At 36.6% G+C, this 22887-nt stretch overlaps 1 protein-coding gene across 3 annotated transcripts in view; it reads left to right on the forward strand.

The window, feature by feature from the left end:
• LOC129570595 (rho GTPase-activating protein Graf) overlaps positions 1-22887 on the forward strand; it is a 127215-nt gene that overhangs the window by 100995 nt on the left and 3333 nt on the right. For 2 of the 3 annotated variants that reach the window (XM_055450264.1, XM_055450265.1), the window contains exons 3-8: positions 6084-6241; positions 8067-8240; positions 21064-21279; positions 21787-21858; positions 21931-21991; positions 22554-22828. In XM_055450264.1, the coding sequence (XP_055306239.1) occupies positions 6084-6241; positions 8067-8240; positions 21064-21279; positions 21787-21858; positions 21931-21991; positions 22554-22828 (956 nt within the window). Of the gene's footprint in view, positions 1-6083; positions 6242-8066; positions 8241-8686; positions 12778-21063; positions 21280-21786; positions 21859-21930; positions 21992-22553; positions 22829-22887 lie in introns of those variants that run through there. The other variant, XM_055450266.1, reaches the window with a different exon arrangement.

Below are 22887 nucleotides of genomic sequence, written 5' to 3' on the forward strand. Positions count from 1 at the left end.
GAAAAAAAACTGTCGTTTGAATTTCAAGAATTGCATTATTTGTGTTTCGTTCATGAAATCGTCGTTTCAAGCAGTCGTCGATCATTCAAATTTTAGGCCAATAGGCAAATCATTAATTACCCTTTTCAATTGGTGTAAACAATGCAAATTGCAACAGAAACAACAGAAGGAAAAAAAAAACCTGCTAAACGAACGCAACCGATTTTCATAATGCCAAATTTTCGACTAATTAAATAGCAGCGCGCGATTGCTTGAGCTAATGAAAAAGACGTCAATGACGACAACGACGGCGACGAGTCAAAAAAGAATGTTCACGTTTCACATTCGTTTTGGTATGACGTGGAAATACGGCATAAACTGCAGATTGTATCTCGTGCGCAGCGCAAAGATGCAAACATGGGTCCAAAGCAAACAAGAAAAATGAATGGAAACAGCGATGCTGTTCGTCTAACTTTATTGAACTGTGTGCTGCACCTTTTTCTCGCTTTCAAATCTCGCATCGGTTTTATACGCGGAAAAGTAACGGCATCTCGTGCAATAATAATGCCGGTGCCGAGCGTTTGTGTGCGCGCGCACACAGAGCTCGACATGAATCAATGACAAAGCATCTTTTGCGACGTATTATTTATGTTTTCATATTTTCGTGTGTTTGTTGATCGCATTTGCCGACGACGACGACGACGACGACGACGACAACGACGATCGACCGACCGACCGATATATTTCACGAAGTTCGGCCCCAAAACCATTTACCTTCACTTCTTCGTTTGCTTGGCCCGAGCCGACCGACTGCATCGATCAATGTGTCAAAATTCTGTGCACAGAGAAAACAAAACCCTTTCGACACAAATGTGCAACACTTGCTTTTTATTGTGCAGGCCAACACAATTCTCTCACCTGTGTGCACTTGGTATAGACGAATCTCACCTGTGTACGTCTCACGGGAAAGGCGATTTCGGTCAAACCAACTTCAAAGCAATTGAATTCACTCGAAGGCAATCAAAGAAACTCCACAGCTCGATCCTCACTTGCATTTCTCATAACAAAATAGAAATCCTCATGAAATCTACCGCGCAAAAATCCTCTTATTTTCCGTCATTTTACGACGATGACGACGACGACAAACGATCGATGTGGAGCCAGTTTACTGTATTCATTAGTCTAGCATTGTGAATCGTTAAAATGCGAATCGGTTCGGTGTTTTAGATCAGCATCTAGCGTCAATGTACGAACGAAATAGCATTTCATGTGTAAATATTATGGCTCACATCTGTTTGCTGATCTTTTTCAGCGCATTGCGCAAATGGAATTTTATGGTGAATATGTTTTTTTTGTCTGTGTGCAATGGCATCGTTAAGTCTATCGGTTTTTCTATTATGATTTTTTTTTTGTTAGTTATGTTGCATTCTGTGAATGCAGGTTGTTGCTAATTGGAATGTAACAGTGCAACGATTTCTCTCGGTGTGCACACGCGGTCGGTCAAATCTTGAGTTTTTTTTTCAGATTGTTTGACTTTTGGTTATTGTTGTTTTTTTTTTCGGTGAATGGATTATGATGCCAGTGGATAAGATTGAGGCTTTTGGCCTGTGAGAATCGATCAATTGGCCGATTTTGAAATGCACAAACACTGACCTCATGCACATGAGAAGGGCAAGTGAGCCATAGCACGCAAACCAACGTTCAATCAACTCTTTTGTTCTTCATCGTAGTAAATCGGTTCCTATGCTACTCTACTCCTCTGCCACTCTCCTATTGCTCCTCCGTTTCTATTGGTCTATAGCTTTTTCTATGTTTTTTTTTTACTTCAGCCTATCCTGGTCTTTGTCGATCTTACACACTCTCTGTTCCTCTTTGAATTTCTCGTTCTTCCCTTCTCTTTCGGCCTCTCGCTCTTCTATCTTTTTTCCTTTGGCTCTAGTCGCTCTTCCTCTCCGTGGCTTCCTTTCTCTCCGAATTTCACCCGCTTTTTCTCTATCCGAATCTCTTTTGCTCTTCATCTCCGTAAATTGTATCATTCTCTCTGCCTGTCTCTTCCTCTCTCTCTCTCTCTCTCTCTCTCTCTCTCTCTCTCTCTCTCAAAATCCCGTGATGCCCCACAAAAATATCGCCATAAATGAGTGTGCCGTAAAAATATCGATGACGAACTTAATCGGACGCATCCGGTGCGTCAGTGCATTTTTATTAAATGTTTACATCATTGAATGAAAAACTCTGTTTTTTTAACCTAAACAGAAAAAAAAACTCGTATTTTGCAATTGCAAAATGTGTCGCGTGTGTCTCTTCCGTTGCTTGCATTCCATTGACGAAGATAATGAAATGCGAACTGCATGAAAAATGCATTGTTCCAACAAAATAAAAAAAAACAAACATTGTTTGCGCTGTGAATGAAAGAAAAAAAAAACGCATTTGTGCGCGCCTCAGTCGCGTTGGCTGCACCGACACACGACAGATCTGTGTTGTGAACAAATTGCGAAATTACATCTCTCGCTCTCGAAACTGTCGCATTTGTCGTCGAACGAGACACAACCGAGATAGAAGAGAAAGATAGACCGAGTGAAATGTGAGTAAAACTGGCAATTAAGCGATTTGTCGCTCTCACTTTTTGCCACTGCTTCGAGTTGCATCCATTCAAAACCGGCCCCGGTTATTACATGAACCGATTAACTCGCAAAGAGTTTAATTTGTTTCATTTTCATTGATAGAGAAAGAGAAGAGAACGAGAGATGCAGCAGTAGCCATCAATGAAGTGGCATTGACGTTAATTGTGTGGCATTTGCACGGAACAGTTCACATTCATTAGGCTAAATGAGCGTTAATTGAATCAATTGTTGCAAGTGCGCATACTATGTCATATTGCCTTTTTTTGAATTGGCTCTCGGCTAATTGAATGGTTTAGAGCGAAAATGTAATACAGAAAAGTTGAGCGGAAAAATGTCAAATGAAAAGGGATAGCTATATAGTTCACTATAGTTTACTATACAGTTTACCATATAGCTATCCCTTTTCCGCTCATTCATCATCGACATTTTTCCGCTCAGCTTTTCTGTATAACATTTTCGCTCCAAACCATTCAATTGCTGCCAACAATTTTGCTGCTGCGCATCAAATGCAATGTTCATCGCGCGCACATTTCGTGTATCCGTTTCAATTTGATAAAATGACAAAAGTGGACTGACCGACACCATCACCGCTCCAATATCGCACCAGCTAATCAGCACCATTTTCCAACGAGAAATTCCCAAACGTTTCGCCTTTTAATCAGATATGCGTGAAAGTGCAATGCAATCAAAAATCGCCTTGGCGGGTTATGAGTCAAGTGCAATTTGCTTCTGATTACTACTAATATGCGATCATCAAATAGATGGCTTTGAATGAGTGCCGCCACATTGTCGCCCGCACCATGCTAAAATCACCAGCAACAAGTGTTTTATGACGCCGAGAGAGTACAAACGAGTCATCACATAACGGCAAGAGATAATTTCAACAACACATCATCAACAAAACGAAGGACAAACAAATTTTGCCGGCAATTTTTTTTTTGCCTCCGTCGTCGTTGTTGTTGACGAGTTTTGATCTCAATTGAGATAGAAGGAGAGAGAAGAGAGAAAAAAAGAAAAAAAAATGGAACAGGGAGAATAAATGAAAAAGAGAGAGAGAGAGCACGAAATTGAACACATCCCAGAGTATTTTTTCTGGATGACAATGTCACAGTGACACATCAGGTTCATAAAATAAACAGGATGAGTCAAGGCTTTAATTGAAACTTTTTCTATTTTTTTTTATCAAATTGTGAATGTTCACTTTTTTGCGTCAGCAACTGGATATTTCCAGGATCTAGTTTCGCTAATTTGATTTTAAATATAATGAAATTCGAACGAAATTCGATTTAAAAGGAAAAAATAAGGCCAAATTCAATTCATATGATGAACTCAGTACTGAAGCAGAATTAAAGCCAAACTATAGCTGCATTTTAACGGAAATAAAATGAATTAAGCTGATTGCCGAATTAACGAGAAATTGGATTAAAATCTCGATTTATAACGAAATTCGACGAAATAGTTGAAGTAATATTCGAGTTGAATCATTCAGCTTGCATAAAAGCACTTTATTTTAATTTTTTTGGGCTAATCCAATACTATATCTTGATAAACTCGATACTTACGAGCTAATTTCAATTGGATTCCTTCGAAATTTTTCGAGATAATACTAAAGATTCTTCAAAAATCTTGGCTCTTAGCTTAATCTTTAAGTATTTTGCACTTTTTCAGCTTAAATTACAAGTGTTTTCAACCAAATTCATCAAAGTTTTCGCAAAAATTACTACTTTTCCATCCAAACGTAACGAAATTCGCGTGAAATATTCCAAATTTAGTTCAAACTCTAAGAATTTCATGTAAATTTGTCAATTTTCATGTTAGATCCATTGTGTGATAGTGTGATTTTCGTGTTCAAAATAAAATTTTCTTGTTTAAATCGAGATTTTCATGCGAAAAAGTGACCTTTTAATCGATTTCTCAACATCCAAACTCTCAATTTCTTCCACTAAATCCAAGAATTCCAAAAGATTTATCACTAATCATTCATTCTACTTCATTCGCAACGATAAGCTCATTCAAAACGGATGCGGTTGTTCTTCGAATAGCGTTCCATTAGTTTGGAATTTCCTTAGTAAAAAACCGAAAACAAAATCTCAGCGTAAACAACACGTCTGTCTTTAATTTAGCATCTCTGTCTCGATAAATGAGCTCATAAAATTGAAAGCAGCCGATGCAAAACGCATTTTAATCGTAGATACTCAGCTGGCATTGCGATACACGTGCGTTTAATGTTGGGCCAACATTGTTGACGCGACGAGAATGAAGCGAGGAGTCCAGCAAAAATGACGATTCAATTAAGTTTCGATAAATAACATCGAAACAATCAAAATATTTTAATCGGCAAAACAGTAGCCGAATCAGATAGGGCATATACGCGTTTCGGTTCGGTGTCTTGTAAAGCAGCCGCTTGGTTTGTTGCGTAAACAAGAGTTTAATAATAAAATTGATAAACCAGATGTTTTTTTTTTTTGTTCGTTCGCTTAGTCTATGTTGGTCTTTGTTCGCCACACAGTCGATTGACTGGTTGCGTGAATGAGTCGACGCATAAGTCCGCACCGCATCAATTATAATTCGATGTTGTTTTTCTTCTTCTTCTTCTTTTTCTGTCGTCATCACTTTGCACAAACAAACCATTTACACCCATATCGCACCAATGAATTTACTCGAAATACACACGATTAGCGCTCTTCTATTTTTGAACTACAATCTAAATACCGTTTTTTTTTTGCTTCATCGATATTTTTTTTATTGCTTTTGAAGACCTTTTCGCATCTATTTTCGATGGGAATTGTTGTGGTCTATGCTTCGCTCACAGCATGAACATCGCTTCGTGTTTGTTTTTTTCCTTGACAGCCAACATCGCACCCGAAGGGAACACATGTGTTTATGTGAACGACGTCATGTGCGAATCCATTTTCCATTTCAATTAAACAGATTTTTCTAATTGACTTTTCAGCTTCAGAACCATCAGATTGACTCAATACATATGTCATATATAGCGGCCAAAGACCGACCCCATTTCTTTTTTAAACGAATGAACAGAAATCAATCGATTCAATTTAAAATGATTAAATCATTTGAGTTATGCAATTGATGATTGAAAATGGGCTCGACTGAAAGATGATGTACAGTTGATGAACAGCATATTGAGATTGCTGAGCTGCGCACTTGTTTTGACGTTTTTTTACGTTTTGTCGATTTTTGTGTCGAATAATCTTTAAATTAATCTTGGTTATTATCTTCATCCTTTCCTCTATTCATAATGGAAGAAGGTTTAGCCAAAAAATTTGAAGATTGGCGATAATAATTTTCAAGTTATTGAACAACGAAAAACTTGATTAAAAAGGGAAAATCTTCAGAAAATGATTGTTAACTTTACAATAAATCAATTTAAATATAGAAAATCTAATTACATTCTATATTTCTCCATTCAAAAACCATATACATCCATAAACTAACCAACGATATTTTTCGTTCCATTTTTAGGTTTGTCACGAGCGCAGCGACAGTTATCAAAGAGTTTGGCCGAATTTAACTTTGAGTGCATCGGATCCACGCAGACCGATGATGAACAAGTGATTGTTGATAGTCTTAAACAGTTTAGTAAATTGATTGCTAACATCGAAGATGAACGAGATAATATGGTAGGTTCATTGCTTTTCGTTGACTTGAATCGAAAAATGTTGTGTTTTATTGGTTACATTTTTCAAACTTAATCTTAAATCTTGATAAAGAGGTTCTTTATCACTATTTCTTAGTTGTCATAAGTGTGGAGAATTCGAATTTACAACCATCCAACAATAACTTATTCTGAATCTGTTGATAAAATCAGGGGAAAATATATCGGAAAACGGTATTTTCGTTTATCATTTCGTTTCTATTTGATCCAGTTTACGATATTTTAATCATAAAAATTCATTCCATCGACACTTAAACTTCCCATCTTGTTTATTTCATCTGATTTCCGTTTGATTGCTTTATTGAAGAATGGATTTGACAGTAAATTTCTTCAATAAAGAAAAAATAAATAAAGAAAAAAATCCAAACAGAACTAACTCTATTCTACAAAGTTATGTTATTAAACGTTTATAAACGAGCAATCTCAATGTGCTTTGTAAGTTAATGAACGAATTCGTCTATTGCATAAAAATGTTGAATTTTTATTTCATAAAAACGGTAAAAATCGCTTGAATTCATTTCTTTTTTGTACCAAAAATCTTACCATTTCTTTAAAAGAAGACGTAATTTTTGGCTATCAGATGCCAAATCAACTGGCAACAACTGAAAATAGCTATGTTTAATGCAGACTTTTAATGGAAGCTGTAGAAAACCAAATAAAATCCATATGACCAAAAATCAACTGATTCACATTGAGATTCTTATCTTTACTATGAAAGATGTATCTTTATTCAGGCCCCGGTTGAAATTGACAAGCTGACTACGTTTGACATTTGTATGATCCCTATCGAGAGTGTGGCACATTCTCAAATGTGCCATTGTGTGTATCATGACGAGTCATTTCAAACATAACCTCATCTTTTTTGATTTTGTGTTGGTGTAACATGCACATTTTCATTTTATTTGATTTTATTATTAAAAAAACACAATTTTTTTTTTTTTAAACAAAATAAATGTTCAATCATACGGCATTCATTTTGCATGTTTCATTTATCCGCATTTCTTGAACCAAATATTTAGCTCGTCCAATGCGCTGATTCTATGTTATTGTATGTTATACCTCTTGTTCTCGCTCAATTGGCTATGTTGAAAATGGCACAATTTCGAATGTGCCAGTCTCCCGATAGGGTTGTTGACAACCATTGGCAACGAAGCTACTTACCGAGGCTACCGCAACGAGCGCCACAATAGTGGCGGCCTGAAGCCAGGCTATGTCTTTATTTAAATCTATCTTTTTATTGAAGACAAATGCAGCAAAATGTGTTATAAAATCTATTTCGTTTCCATATTCAAATTTCGAAAACTTGGAAACACAATTGGAAAGCGCAAAAAGAAGTGAACAAAAAAATAGATTAAAAAAATCCCACAATTTCTTATTACTCCATCGGTCAGACGCTTTCCAGTGATTAGGATATATTGATTCGTTTTTATATTCGTCTCCATTCAGTCGTTTCATTTTCAATTTCAACGACCGTAAATTACAAGTTTATCAACTACCTTACCTAGTTAATTTCTATATATCCGAAGAAAGTTGCGAATAATAACTCAATTTGGCTTTAATTAGATTTTTTTCCCTCAAAATGTTATTCATCCATTTTTTCCTTTTTTTTCTAAATTCCATTCAATCTACAATTTATAATGTATAATTTCTCTAATCACATAAATTGACCGGGTTAATTTGACTCCATCTCGAATTTGATTTCATTTTTTTTTTCAAGCGAAAACATAGATTTACGTATTTTGTATCAGAATAAAAAAAAAAAAATAAACCAACATTAAATTGAATTTCAGTTGGCACAAGCGCACGATCAAATCGTGGTACCGTTGGAGAATTTCCGAAAGGATCGAATTGGCGGTGTGAAGGAGCACAAAAAGAAGTTCGACAAGAAAACGGGAAAATTCTGTCAGGCTCAAGAGCGATTCTTGAATATGTCATCAAAGAAACCAGATAACACAATTCAAGAGGTAAGTATAATCGTGTTCATCAATGCCCTTAGATTAATTAAAAATGGCTCTAAGACAAACTGAAGCAATGAATGGAGCAAAAAAAACACAAATTATATGAATGAGTTCAACAAAAAAAAAATGGCAGAAATTAAATGAATTTAAAACAATAGCCCTACACGTAGTGCTTGAAACACACAAAAGCAATTAAAAGGTCATAAAAACTGCACAAACAAAAATGACTCACTATCTGCAAATTGCATTTAACGCGACTAATACACTGATTCGAAAGTTGGTGTGCTAAAATTATCTCCCATTTACGAGTCAATAAATATGTTTCATTGCTTTGGTAATTTTCGTATTTTTATGGCCGTTCGAATCGAAGACATCGGAAGTCAATGTTCGTGCTGACGTCATTGAGCATTCCGTCAACTCCCATTGCGTATTCGTACCAAATCGAGCGAGAAAGTGACGATACAGAAAAACTAACACCAAAACAAGCTGTAAATAAAACATTGGCAATAGAGAGCGAAATAACTGCATGCCATTCTCGTATCTGTGGCAATCTATTTTTAGCAGAGTCGAAACCGAAAAGTTCAGCAATCTAATAAATCAGCGATGTGTGTGTGTGTGGTGCGGCAGCAGCAGCCTAGGGCTGTCTTTTTATCCAACTTGACGTATCGATGAAAAAATTAGTAAAAAAGACGTTGGTTTCGTCATTCAATCGCATGTACGTAAATGCCATTCAAAGGGCTTGCAAATAAAATGTTTCAATCGAAGCTAATTTAATACTTTCTCAAAAACTTCCAAAGTGGTAAAGGGTAGGCAGTCGCCGTAAAGTTGAGTTTTGTCACTACCAAAGGCGAACCAGACCTTGTGGGGTGTTTTTGTTTCTCTCTCTCTCGGTTTTGTGATTTTTTTCTCGGTTTTTGTGGGTTGTTGGCCGGCAACTCTTTCAATTTTTCACGGTCGATTTATGCGTTTGGTGTACTTAAGGCTTGACAACAGACCGACCACATGGGAATTGCCGGCATTTTCAGCTGTCACATTCAGTACACAAATCGAGTACATTTACGAGCGCGTCGCTGAGAGAGATAATTTGAGTAAAGCCAGTCCATTGGTTTTAACCGTGAAATGTGATAGCATAAATGGCCTTAAAACACCAATTCACCGAATAACAACCCCGTAGCTTTCATGGCAACCGACACACCATCACATCACATTTATAAATATTTGATTCGAACGAAAAGAGACAGAGACTGGCTGCACATCAGACTTGGAAGACATATAAAAAAAAAAGATCCACAGAAATAAAACGGAAGATTGTACAAGATATCACAGCAGTCATATGCCATATCAGTAGCCATGACGACTTCAAAGCATACCGTTTTTCTTTTCTTTACGTTATTTTTGGTCAGTGTTTGAAAAATTTAATCACAAAAATACCAAGTGTTATCGATAGAACAATTTATTGCTTTGACAAAGTTAGCACGAAACTTTCTTCGAAGTGAATGTTGCCGCCCACGACAGCGCATAATAGCAAAAGTCATTATGAAGAAAAAAAATTTTTTTCTTTGAAATGACATCGAAATTTGGTGTGTGTGCTTGTTGCTGGTGACTATTTCTTCTACTCAATTGCGCTTCTCACATTTCTTTTCATGATTTAATTTTATCTCTCGCTTTTGCCCTCGTTTTTTGAAATTTGATTAATTCAACGTAGAAACCCCTTTTGTGTGATGAATTTATGATTCCAATGGATGTCATTCGTTTTTTCGCATCAATTTTCCTTCATTTTTGGAATGAGAAGTGCGAAGAGTGAGATTCCTTTTTTCACCTCGATTCGAAGTGAGTTTTACTGCCACTCTTACCACTCTTACCACTTTTACCTCTAACCATCTTCAGAACGAAAAACCAACGTCACTCTTACCACTTCTTCGGGGAAAAATACGAGCTTCATTTTCACGTTCGGACGAGTAGCTTTGTGAAGCGTTCAAATTTGTGGCTAAAAATAGCTGCACTTCTCTTTCACATACCGGTGCGTTAATACACGTCGACGGAAATGGGTTCCCACTCGAATTGGTCGAGCACCTTAATCGTGCACACCACTAAAACCAGTAGATCTGTTGATTTGTGTCAGTGACAAACGACCACTCTTTGGTTTAAATATAGCCCAAACACGAAAGTGCTCTTCCATCAAGTGGATGGGGGAAAAAAACCTGACATCGTTCATCCCTCAAATGGTCAATTAAATGTCATGCAGCTTTTGGCCTGAAATTTGGATTTTGATCTTTTGCCGTCTGCAAGCATCAAATCTCCATTACACCACCCACTTACACTATTGCGAGAAAAAGAGAAAGAAACAAACTACCGTCATTAAAACAGCTGGCTTCGACAGCAATTCGACTACACTGCATACGAAATTGGCCGTATAAACACAGCGTGCGCCTAACAACTGTATGTCTCGCAACCGAAGGAAAGAGAAACAAAAAACGCAAATAGCCAATTCTTCGATAATTTGAAGGTCAATCAATTATTTTTTGGGCAACATGTAAACAACTAAAACACAATATTTTCAACGAAGCGCAAATCAGCTGAACAGAGAGCTTCCGTAATTGCGTGGGACGATTGACAAACTATAATCTTTTGCCGTGGTATGGCTATGTCTTCGTTTCACCCAAAAACGTTAAAAGACGTTGAAAGTGTGTTAAATTATCGTCCGACGGCTATTTAATTGGATGTTTTTTGCGAGAAAAAAGCCAGAAACAACAACAACAACTTGTGTGTGTGTGTGTGTGTGTACATTTTGTCACCATGCTGTTGCCATATGACAAACACAACAACCGAATCAAACGATGCCTCTTAACTACTCAGATATCATGCTGTCAAGCTATTTTGTTTTTCTGTTCTCGACGGCGTGTATATCGTTGGATTTTGTTTTGTTTGCACATTTTTACTCGCATTTCAATGTCTTATCACCAAGTCATCAAATGTGCGAGACGAGAAGCGCATGCTCAAGATGTGAATGTGTGTATTGGTGCTTTTTGGAATACATTTCTCCTCCGATATCCTTGATAGATACAACTTCATTGATATAACGTAGTATAAGTCAGTATACAGAGATTTTCGGTGAGTTTTTTTGAAGGGGCTCGAATTTATGACCAAAGCAAGCGCACGTATTGGGTTGATTTAAACCATATTGAAACTGTTGGAATTAACTTAATTGAACACAGATCTTATTCGAGTAAATTAAAGCAAAGATGAGACTTTTTCGAAGAAAACAGCGCTGGTTTGATGTTTCAAGGTCAACTTGTTGATTTTTTTTTTTAAATTTTCCGCCAAGTTTGAGCTCATTTAGATGAACTTGAAACTTAGATTCATTGAACGAATTTCATTCAAATTAGTTTGGACTCATTCAAAGTTTGAATTTAAAACTGGAGCAGACCTGGTAATGAGATGAAATGAGATGCGTTCTCACTTCAAAATCATATTCCAGTTAACACAGCTCCTTGATGAAAAAAACGTGAATTTTACTTTTAAAAAAAACCGAAACTCTCAATATCTCGAAGCCATAAATCCCCTAAAAATTCTCTCAGTAATCTCCAAATCCCGTCAAAACCTCGAAAAAGTCTTTCCCCTAGCTGAATTTCGTGCAGTTCGTTGTTTCGTGCAGTTGCTGTGACACCCTGGTTGTCCATATGAATTTTCCACATACTAAATGGTTTCTTTCATCATTTCTCCTGCTGCGATTTCACTACAAATATCCTGTATACGCCAATACAATAGTATCGCGATAGGCAATGTTTCTGTTGAAAGCGAGAAAAAAAAACAACAACAAGCGAACCGTTTTATGATTGTGTGAGTGCGTGGAATTACGAAATACTTACATCGATTTGATCTGTACAACGTCATTCACACTTTAGTTTAGAGTGCTGGTTACATCAGCCGTGTGTTGCTTGAAATGTGTGTTTGTGTATGATATTGGGGACCGTATACACACAATCCTAACTAGGTATTGATGCGAGAGTGCGACTGACTGACTGGCTGTGTGCATGGAAAAAACAGGCAACGAGAATGTGATTATCGAACCTGAATGGAAATCAGTTTCAGAGTGCTGAGAGCCATTTGTGAACGTGAACGGAGCGCGCGCGATACATACACTCTGTGTAATCAGACATTTGTGTTTTCGGTCGAGTAGCGAAAGAAGAAAAAAAAAAACTAAAGTTTTATGCAAAAAAAAAAACATTAGGAAAGAAGTGCAAAAACGGAATTCAATTTGATATGAAGTGATGGTTTTTATGGTGAGAATGTTTCAAGGCCTGAATGTGTTGAATTGAAAAAAAAAACGAAAAGGAAACGAAATTAAAAGAACGTCAAAAAAAAACGTCCTACAGATAAAAAGTGACAAAGAAATTGCTTCGATAGGCATAAAAGTGAATAGGCTCAAAATCAAGTGAATACCCAGATTGGCCAAATAAACGAAGACGACAAAAAGAATTTTACAAGCACGGAAGTGGACAAGAAACAATCGATAGAACAGGAAAAAAATGACTGCAGAAAGGTAAGGTGTCTTCGGTTTTGATACATCGAAACCGATGAAACCGAATCGGAATTTTTGAATAATTTATGTGCAATTTAATGCGGTGAAAAGTTTTTTTTGTTTTTTTTTTTTTAACCCTCTAATGCATACAACCGCCTCTAGACGGGCAACATTTGAACGCCTGTAGAACGTAAACCGTACATCGGATCAAATTGCTTCAAAGTAAATTTTTTAATTCGTCAATGATTTCTCTTTATTTTTGTCTTTGGCAATAATTGTCTATGTAGTGTGATTATAAAGTTATAAGCAAGAATGTGTGCAAAAACAAAAATTCGACAAAATAAATTATTCGAACTCGAAATTAGACACATTTTTGACACTTTTAAACAATGGATTTTATTGTTCTCTGATTTATGTCAATCGCATTTCCTGACTGAACCAAGAGGAATCCAGGATTATGAATATTTTTTTTAAAATTATTTATGGCCAAAAATCAACCAAGTACCAGTACTCCCAGCCCTGGGAAAAATTAATGCATTAGAGGGTTAACAGAAACCATTGAAAAATTCCAGTCTAGTAGTTTGTAGTGGAAGAGCGCGCATAGTTTTCGAAGAAGTTTGTTATTGTATGGCTTATGAATGAATGGGTGCGATTGTGTCGCTTTTAATTGCTGTGGCAACGGTAATAGCGCGAAACAAAGGCAATCGAAATGTGAATCAAATTGCGTGAGTTAGCGGCATTTTATCGACGGATACCAACCATAATTGTCATTTCTATTTGAAGCGTTGTATTGATTTTTTTCCATAGCTCCACACCGATGAATGCAAAAAAAAAGTAGAAAAAATGTCGTCGGCTGGCCAATGGACAGGTTGTTTTTCACGCGATTTCGTCATCGTTAGCTCAAGTGTTGGGTGTTTGTGACGGAATAAAGTCTATTTTTGGGGAGTAGAAGAGGAATGAGTAAAATGAGAAAGAGTGGAGGATGAAATGGAAGAAAAAAGAACGAAAAAGAATGAAAAAGAACGAAAATAGAAGCAAAATAGCATAGAAGAAATTGAAACAAATGAAGAAGAAGAAGATGGAGGAGGAAAGGAAACGAAAAATTGCGTAAGAAAGCCAAACAAAACCAGGAACTTGACTCGAAAAGTCGAGAAAGTAGTGCATATTTGGTTTCATTATGTCAAAAATAATCCGATGTTGAATGGTAATTCGGAAGATAATCGCCCACTTCGACGGGAAGTGAACAAAAGCCGCTGCTAAAAATAGAGATGGAGAGAGAGAGAGAGAGAGAGAGAGAGAGAAAGAGAAGTAGCGAGCGAGGCTGTAAGATGGCATATATCGTGTACAATGTGTCCCTAAACTGATACTAAATTCATTGACATCCACAGTGCCTCTCAAAGTCCATTTCACTCATGTTTCTGCGTATTTTCTCTTTCATTAATCCGAACCCAGCCACATATAGTTTTAAGTCATTGATGGTGATGCTGATGTTAAAAAAGGGAATTTTAATGAATGAATTTTGCATACAAACACGTATCTAAAAATAGGCTGAGGGAGCTGACAAAGTACATCATTCAATGTTCCTTTCATTCCATGCATAATAGATTCGTTGGCTTTTTTGAAGAGCAAATCATCCCCTTTCAACATTGCACCGCACATATATATGCCCGAGACCAACGACGACGACGACGACGACAACAACGAATGAAATCATTAACCATAAACACAGTATCACCGAAGAAAAAAAAAACAACACATCCTAACTCTACAAGTACGGAACAATAGTATGTATCGCAGTAGTGGCAAGTATGACGTCGTCACCTAACTGGATGCATGTATACATATACGTGCGCGCGCGCGCCTTCAACCGTTTAATTCGTTTCGCTTCGTAACCTTTAGTGTGCTTATTTGTTTTGCCTCGGTGTCTACGTCGTTGTTTTTTTTTGCCAGTGTATTGGTGAGTGTGGCTTTGAAATCGATTCGAATCGTCGTCGTCGTCGCTGCTACTGCATTCCTTTCGACATTTGTGTGTGTGTGTGTGTGTGTGTGTGTGAGTGCAGTCGTCACTGGGTGCATTGATATTGTTTGCTTGTGGATGGAAGGGAATAGGGTGAAAATTGTGCAATAAGCGGATTTTATTTCATCATATATAGGCACTGGAGATTCTCGTACCGACACATCGTCGCTATGCACGCTGGGGTGGTCGCTCTCTTTGTACAGAATCCGATTTTGTCAGTTTAGCATTCAATATTCCATTAATTTCGAATTTTTTTTCCACCCATTTCAAGGTACTCATTTTTATTAGCATTTCATTCTGGGGCGCATACGAATTCGAGGTTTTGAGCGCATATTAAATTCCAAATTCTGAGCACTTAAAAAATTCATTTCGGTTGACGAACATTCATATTTTTTCGCATGAACTGGAATTGTTTCAGCGAATATTTCTCGCATCAGGAGGGTGGATTTGATGAGTTTGAAACGAGATTCATACTTCCTTTGAATGAAAAAATGATTCATACCACCTTTTTTACTGAGGAAAAAAAAGCGACCGAAAATGAATTTTCTGCCGAAAGTGGATTTTCGATGACACAAACACGGTAAAAACAAATGAAACGTGCCTATTTATTTATCCGAGTTTTGATGGAAACAAAGCCTCAGAGATAGGCTTTCGAATGTTTACCGATTTGGTTGTCCTTCGCAAACAAAATTGAATCCCATGATAAATGGTATTTTAAATCCGAAACAAATTGCAATTGACGCATTCTATTTGTGTTTGCCATCGACTCAAATTAATTATATTGCAACGGCAGACGATCACTTCGAAAGGGAAGCAAAGAAATTAATGAAGAGCGAATTCAATGCATTTTTGCATGGAACAATCGAGGGCCGAAAATGTTCGTGGGAATTATTGAAAGAATAGCGAAAATTTACCATGGAATAATCGAAAGAATAGCCGAATAACTGAAAGAATGGCGTAATGATTATCTCGCGTTACGATTTTGGCTGGGCACTGGAACCACGTAGCTATTTTAATCCAGCCCACGAAAGCCATGTTATTCAGTTGTTGTTGCCGTTCTGTTGTCTTCGTCGCAAGTTCAATGTCAAAATATAACATGAATTATTATTTTCTTTGAGCCGCACGCATGAAATAAGCTTGAAGTGAATATTTCATGAGTCAAAATAGGCGTTTTTGAGAACGCGAGAAGAAAAATAGCTAATTGGAAAAGCGGATTTTCCTATGCGGCTATTAATAAATCTAGAGATTGTTAATAAGTTGATTCGAAAGCGTTCAATCGATACGAACAGCAATTAAAGTGGATTTGTTTAGATTATATATTCAATGCAATTGATTGTGTTGCGATCGAACTGGATGCGAAGCAAACAAATGGAGCGCGAGCAATAGAACGAATGTTCTGACAAGCGGGCGAGCGAGTGAGTGAGCGACCAATTGAGGGAGTGTAAGAATAAGCGAGATAGCGAATGAATGAGTGAGAGAGCGAGTGAAGGAAAGAGAGAGTCAAACGAGCTAGCAAACGACCAAACCAATGAACGAACGAACGAACGAGTAGCAACCGAATGACCAAACGAGTGAACGAAAGACAAAAAAAAACTCTCAAAGCTCGACCGACGAAAAGCATTTCGCGTTAATAATACACGAGCCATTTGCTTTGTGTTTCACAAAATCGAAAATCAGATTTAACAAGTGTTCTTTTTTAACGAGAGTGTGTTCGTACTTGAGTCAAGCCCTCTTCATTTTGGAACAAAAAAAAAAGAAACATACATCGATCATTCTCGATTCGCCTACGCGATATCGCGAACCGTCTCAATCAGATCCCAAAAATAGCATCCGAATCGAAGCTGCAAACCAATTTTTATAATGTAAAATTGAAAATGCACAATTGAAAAAGATAAATCCATTAACGGAGGACGATTCGCTATCTCAATCTGTCGATGAAACGAGTGTCAAGTGGAAAACGAACTCGATTGATACCGAGAGAGAGAGAGAGAGCAGAAAAAAATAAGAATGCGCAAAAATAGAATTGATTTTGTCTATAAATAGATTTTCCATTTCGGTCTATTGCAATGTCGGTTACAGTTGCAGAATGTTATTTGAGATGAAACATGAGCTGAGTGTACCCGCGGCAAACGAACAAATGAGCGATTGTGCACGAGATCTATGGCAAGAAAAGACGAATTTCCGTAGAAATAAGGTCAGGATGGAAATATACACCGAACAAACTAATTAACGACAGGCAAATGGTTGTTTGAAGGACGCTCAACCCCCTGCAGGCCACCTCTCCATTTAAATGTCTCTATTTTTAGTTTGATATGCTGTTGACAGTGTTCGGGTTGGTTTCGCCAAACATTCATTCAAACTAACCAATTTCGAAGCTGTTTTTTTTGTTGGCGAATTTTAATTTCGGACGCATTACTGTTTTTTTTTTGCTGCACTTTAATTTAGATAGAATTGGTTTCTGTTGATTTTCAATGGAATTGTCATGGAAATGGTATGCATTCACGCTGTGAAGCTTGGAAATGGCATTTTTACAATGAAATTTCACTTCGAAATGGTTTTTCTCCCGTTTTTTTCAGTTGAAAATTGAGTATTTTTCTGTAATTTTTTGTGAAGCTGTTATTGAGTGACTTCCATGAATGCCCAGGTTTTCAAACTGAAAACCCAGGGTTCATTTTTGTAACAATGAAAAATGGTGAAAATACACGTATTTCTCTCGATTTTTTCCCAACTCAAACAGTCCGAACAACTGTTGCCCTAGTCAAAAGTCATCGAAAAATCCATTTTTCTCGTCGATTCTCCGCTCTTTAGCCCTCTAACTGCATTCAACCGTGAGTGTGAGTTTAGCTGCATTAGCGTAGATTTAATTCAAAATCGAATTGTATTAGCCGACGTGCTTCGATTAGGGCGACTGTTGATCAAAGGGACCCGGAATAATGGGAAAAAAAGCAAATAAAATATCATCAATCACATAATGAACTATGAAAACATCAATTCGAACCATTGTGATTTGGTGATGTAATAAAAGTGTAGAATCAATAAATGCCCAGTTCTCGGAAGTGCTGGGGAAATGGCCATTTACACAATATATATATATATATATAGCGAGACTGTAGCACACAATGGAATTATACATGTACTTATGCACATGCTGCTATTTGAATGCACTCACAATGAAAAGGTCTTGTGGTGCGGTCGCTCAGTCGGTACGTCGACCGAATCGCTACACTTTGTGAACAATGCAGTAAATGATGTGAATAGACAAAAGGACCGTGTACACGTTTGTATCTCAACCCAGCACGGTTAGCACAGCATCTGGTGCTCCGATGATTTATTCTACGGAATAATCCGTCTGCATCGTGCCAATTCGTCTCGCATTATTTCACGGTCATTTTGGATTAATCATCTTTATTGAATGTACTTTTCTCTCGCCGTTTCTCCGTGAAACTTTACCGTTTTTATTCTCGTAATTGACTTTGTGGCGGATGCGTTAAATAGTTTCGAGCTCTTTTTCGAGTCTTTTTTTATTCTCGACATTTTTTTTCATTTTCATGTTTTGTTCAATTTTCGAGATTTGCTTCAATTTTGACCTCTCATTTTGTATTTTTGAGTGTCTTTCATTTCTTTGTCTCAACCAGATTTTTTTCTCGTTCTTTACGTTCCTGTGCCTCTCACTGTTACGTCTTTTTTTTTAAGTTTTTTTCGTCATTTGTACGACTTTTTTTCATCTTTTTCCATCTTTTACACAATTTTTCCTTGATTTTTTGTCATTTTCTCCTTTATTTTTGTCAATCTTTCGTCATTTTCATTCAATACTGCGATGGCGACATGTTCTTCAACGAAGAATATTCATTGTACTTAGAAACAATGTTCGAACAGTGTGTAACATTCAAACTTTTCTTTGCTTTTCAATTTTTTTTCCTTTCCTTTCCTTCGTCTTTTTGATGTTTCCTTAAATAGTTCGGCTTTTCTTGCCAATATTCGATTTGTTGAACAAATTTCCTAAAATCCATCAATTTCCGACTTTTTATTGTTCTCATCTGTTCAAGTATCGATGCACAAAAGTTGTATTATCTTGTTGTTTTGACAGTTGCTGTTTCGAAATTGTTATCGTCATGGTTATTGAAGTTGTACATACCTTTGGTTATTAGCTATTAATCCTTTTCTTGGAATGACCGCACTATTGAAGCTACAGTATTTCTTTTCCACGACGCTCATGCTTCCGCATTCGGCAAAGTTTTTTTTTACTACCTACAGCGCATTTCATAATGCAAAAACTTTGTTTGATCGAGTTGTCGAAGGGTGGTAGTTGAGTGAAATGGGAAAAAAAATGGAATTTTATTGAATCGAGGCAATTTATCGGCATATTGCTCAGTTGGACAATTGTATCTTGTTTACATGGTACATTTGGTTGGCAACAGAGACATAATTTTCGTTGTCAGCATGGAGCGATGATGATGACGGCGTTGACGACGGCCCAATGAGCAAAAACCAAAAGATGTTTTATTCGATGGAAAACCAATCACGGAACACACACAATATTTGTTTTGTTCGAAGCGGGAAAACCATGTGTGTGTGTGTGTGTGTGACACGAGCCGGAGCGCACGTTCATTTATGAATTATGGAAAATTTATGGACTTGGTTGCGTTTTTACCATTGAAATAATAAAATACGGCCGTTAAAAAATCACATCATTGTCGTCGTCGTCCACGCGCTCTCACTTCGAGAGAAGTGTGAGAAATTGGCGCAGAAACAAAACGATTGTGTGTGCCGCTGCTGCCGCTGCTGCTATGGTTTTTTTTTTTTTTCATAAACAACAACAAAAGAAAATGAAGTGAATAAGACATATTGGTTGAACTGTGAATGTGTGTAATGTAATGATTTCGGTGGAGAAATTGTACCGTTGAGCGATGGAATGAGGTAGAGAGAGAATACGGGAGAATGAACGATGGACGGAAGAATGAGTGAGATGGATAGAGCAAGAGAGCGAAAGAGAAGAAACAGAGTGAAAAAGAGAAAAAGAGAAATGAATGAAGCGATAAAGAGAAAAGGAGCGAAAGAAAAATGGAAAGAAACAGAGAGATCAAACAAAATCAAGCAGGCAAGCAATAGAATAAACGAAAAAAGGAAGAAATAAATGAGGAAGTATGAAATGTGACAGAGAGAGTGAAATGTGTGCTATCCTTGACCTTTCTGCTTAAAACTACATTCACATTTTGCACTAGATTCTCTCCACATAATAGTAACATTGCGGCTGTTTTCAATGCCGTGTGAAATAAAACACGTACATTCGTCGGATGGAAAATGAATAAGCGATAATTTATATATCTTCTTCGTATGGTTTGTGTGATTCGTTGTGTCGCTCTCGAAGGAGAGCGGATGATATGAACGAGTGAACGAGCGGGCACAAGTGTAAGAGAGAGAGAGAGAGAGAGAGCAAGCGATTCCCATTCGACCGATTGTGTAACCGTTTTTCCAACTATTTTCCGTTTTGATTAAATCAAATAGCCGCAGCAAAACACTTAAATGTAATAATACTAAAAGCATTGTACGATAAGCAAACGTGTGCGCGCTGGCTTTTACTCTTGGACATTGTAACGGCCGAAACGAATTAATTAGAGTGGTAGAACGCAGTGAGCCATATAATCAGCTGGTTTGTTATTTTACATGGTGTTAGCGTCGCATCCAATTTGTGTGAATCGGGCTTTTCGTTTGCAATTAAAAATTTAAAGCTCAAATGTTAGAAAACGTGCACAAATGGTTAAGTACACAGGTCATGTGCCCTGATTGCAAAGCACTGCTGCTGCTGCTGCTGCGGTGTGTAGAACAAAGGGCAACAAATCGCATTCATGCATCGCTCTTTTACAAAAATAACACCATTTCCTAATGAGATTTTCCAGTTCAATTTGTTCGTGCGCGCTAAAACCACTCACTCCCGCTCGCTTTGCGGATAATAAAACATGATAAAAATCAATTTTCGTACATTTTCCACCGTTTGCTGCTAGTTTGCAGTGGGTCACATGGGTTTCTGACACAGAATCAACCAGCTCACCGATGAACTTTCACATTTTGCCATTTTGTTACAAATGAAAATTCATTTAATACTACTAATGAAAACTCACGACTGTTTTTGTGTTTCCATTTTAACGCCACTTTCATAGCCAGTTATTTTTAGACATTTGATTGAGATTTTTTTTTTTTTCGTTCTCTCTCTATCTACGCTGAGCTAATGCAATTTTTCAATTTCAATTTCATTTTGCATTTCCGTTTTATTTGTATTTTCATCTCCGTAGGCGGATGCCAGTCTCGGCATGTTGGAACGCGAATATTTGCGCGAATCGCTAAGCTATGTGTTGGCCATACAAGATGTACAGGAACGCATCAAATTTGAATTCGTTGAAACGCTGCTTGGTTTTATGTCTGGATGGTTAGTCTTTTATCATTTGGGACATGAAATCGCCGAAGACGCTAAAGAGTACATGACCGATTTACAACACAAAGTTCAAAAGGTAAGCCTTCTAACTCTACTCGTTGGGAAATGCATTTTTTTCTGGATTAAAACAACATTTCTGGATTTTTTTAAAAATCAATATTCGAATTCGAATAAATCAAAAAAAAATTTGTTTCTTTCAAAGTTTCTTTTTTCAGTTCAATTTTCATTTTTGTTTTGGAATTTTTTTAATTTTTTTCTAAAATATAAAAAAAAAAGATTTATCTTTAATTTTTTCGTAAAATTATCAAATTTGTTCGAATTGTCGTTTCTTTGTAAGATGTTAATACATTTCATTTTTAAGAAGAAACAATTTCTTTAAATTTTGGTTTTTTTTAAAATCAATTTTCACGTTTTGTTTCAATTTAATTCTTCTATTAATTTTTTATTCTTTTCCGTTTTTTTTATTATTGAATTCTTGTTATGAAAATTGAATTGAAACTTTATCGGATTCCAAATTCTTTGCCAAATACTTTTTCCAATCGTATTCTGAATACTAAACTGATTTTTTTTGCTTATTTTGCAGACGAGGGAAAATTTCGACGAGACACGCATGAAAGCCGAAGAATTGAAAGCGAAATACATGGATAGTAAAATGGTCAGTAGTTCAATTCATGATGCAATTTTAATGAACGATTTATTGATTGGCCCTTATTTTTCCTATTCACAGAAACCAGAGACCGAGTTCACAAAACAGGGATATCTATTTTTAATGGAAAAAAGCAAATTAAGTAAGCAATTTCTAATTAATACCGTTTGAAATCACCTCATTCGATTTCGACTCGCGATTTATTCACTTTTATGATGGTTTCATTGAAAATCGATCGTTTCTTTGGGAAAAAAAAAAAGAGAGAAAAACTATTTCAATTCTTTCCATATGGAATCGTCGATTAGAAATTGGCTCTAGTTTTTTTTAATATGATTTCAATTCGTTTCATTTTATTTGCGGAATTAATGAACTATTTTCATTGACTTGAGTCGATTTGTCGTGAAAATTTTCCCGGAATATCCAACCAAAATAGGAAATTAATAAATTTTTTTTTTAATTTTCTGCATCGATTGAAAAAAACATTCTGAAGTAAAGTTTTAGTGAAAAGTTTATTTGTCATTTTAAGTTTTTGAATTATTCCAAGTTTGAATTTCAAAAAAATCGAGTCAATTTTGAATATTAACAATCGATAAGGGAAATTTATTTAAAAAAAAAAAACATTAAAACTTGACATTAAAATTCGTTGAAATTTTTTTTAAATTCTAATCAAAATATTTTATTTTTCCTTCGTGACCAATTTTCAGAGGCCTTCACAGCAACATGGTCAAAATTCTATTGTACATACAAAAAGCAACAGAAACTATTTTCGATGTTGCCTTACAATCAGATATCGGGACGAACGGAACAGCCGCCAGAAACCCTAACACTAACAACATGCACACGCCGAGCATCAGACTTTGAGAAACGGTTTTGCTTCGATTTGACATTTGACCAAAAACCCGGAGTCACATTTACATTTCAAGCGCTGAGCGAAGAGGATCGCAAAGTTTGGCTGAATGCAATGGATGGCAAGGAACCGGTGAGTGAACTTATAACATTATGTTGGCGTTATTTTAAACTATTCTCTCTATTTATGTC

Source organism: Sitodiplosis mosellana, unplaced genomic scaffold (genome assembly GCF_009176505.1).
Source record: "Sitodiplosis mosellana isolate CC-2019 unplaced genomic scaffold, AAFC_SMos_1.0 Smas_scaffold_61, whole genome shotgun sequence".
Classification (NCBI taxonomy): domain Eukaryota; kingdom Metazoa; phylum Arthropoda; class Insecta; order Diptera; family Cecidomyiidae; genus Sitodiplosis; species Sitodiplosis mosellana.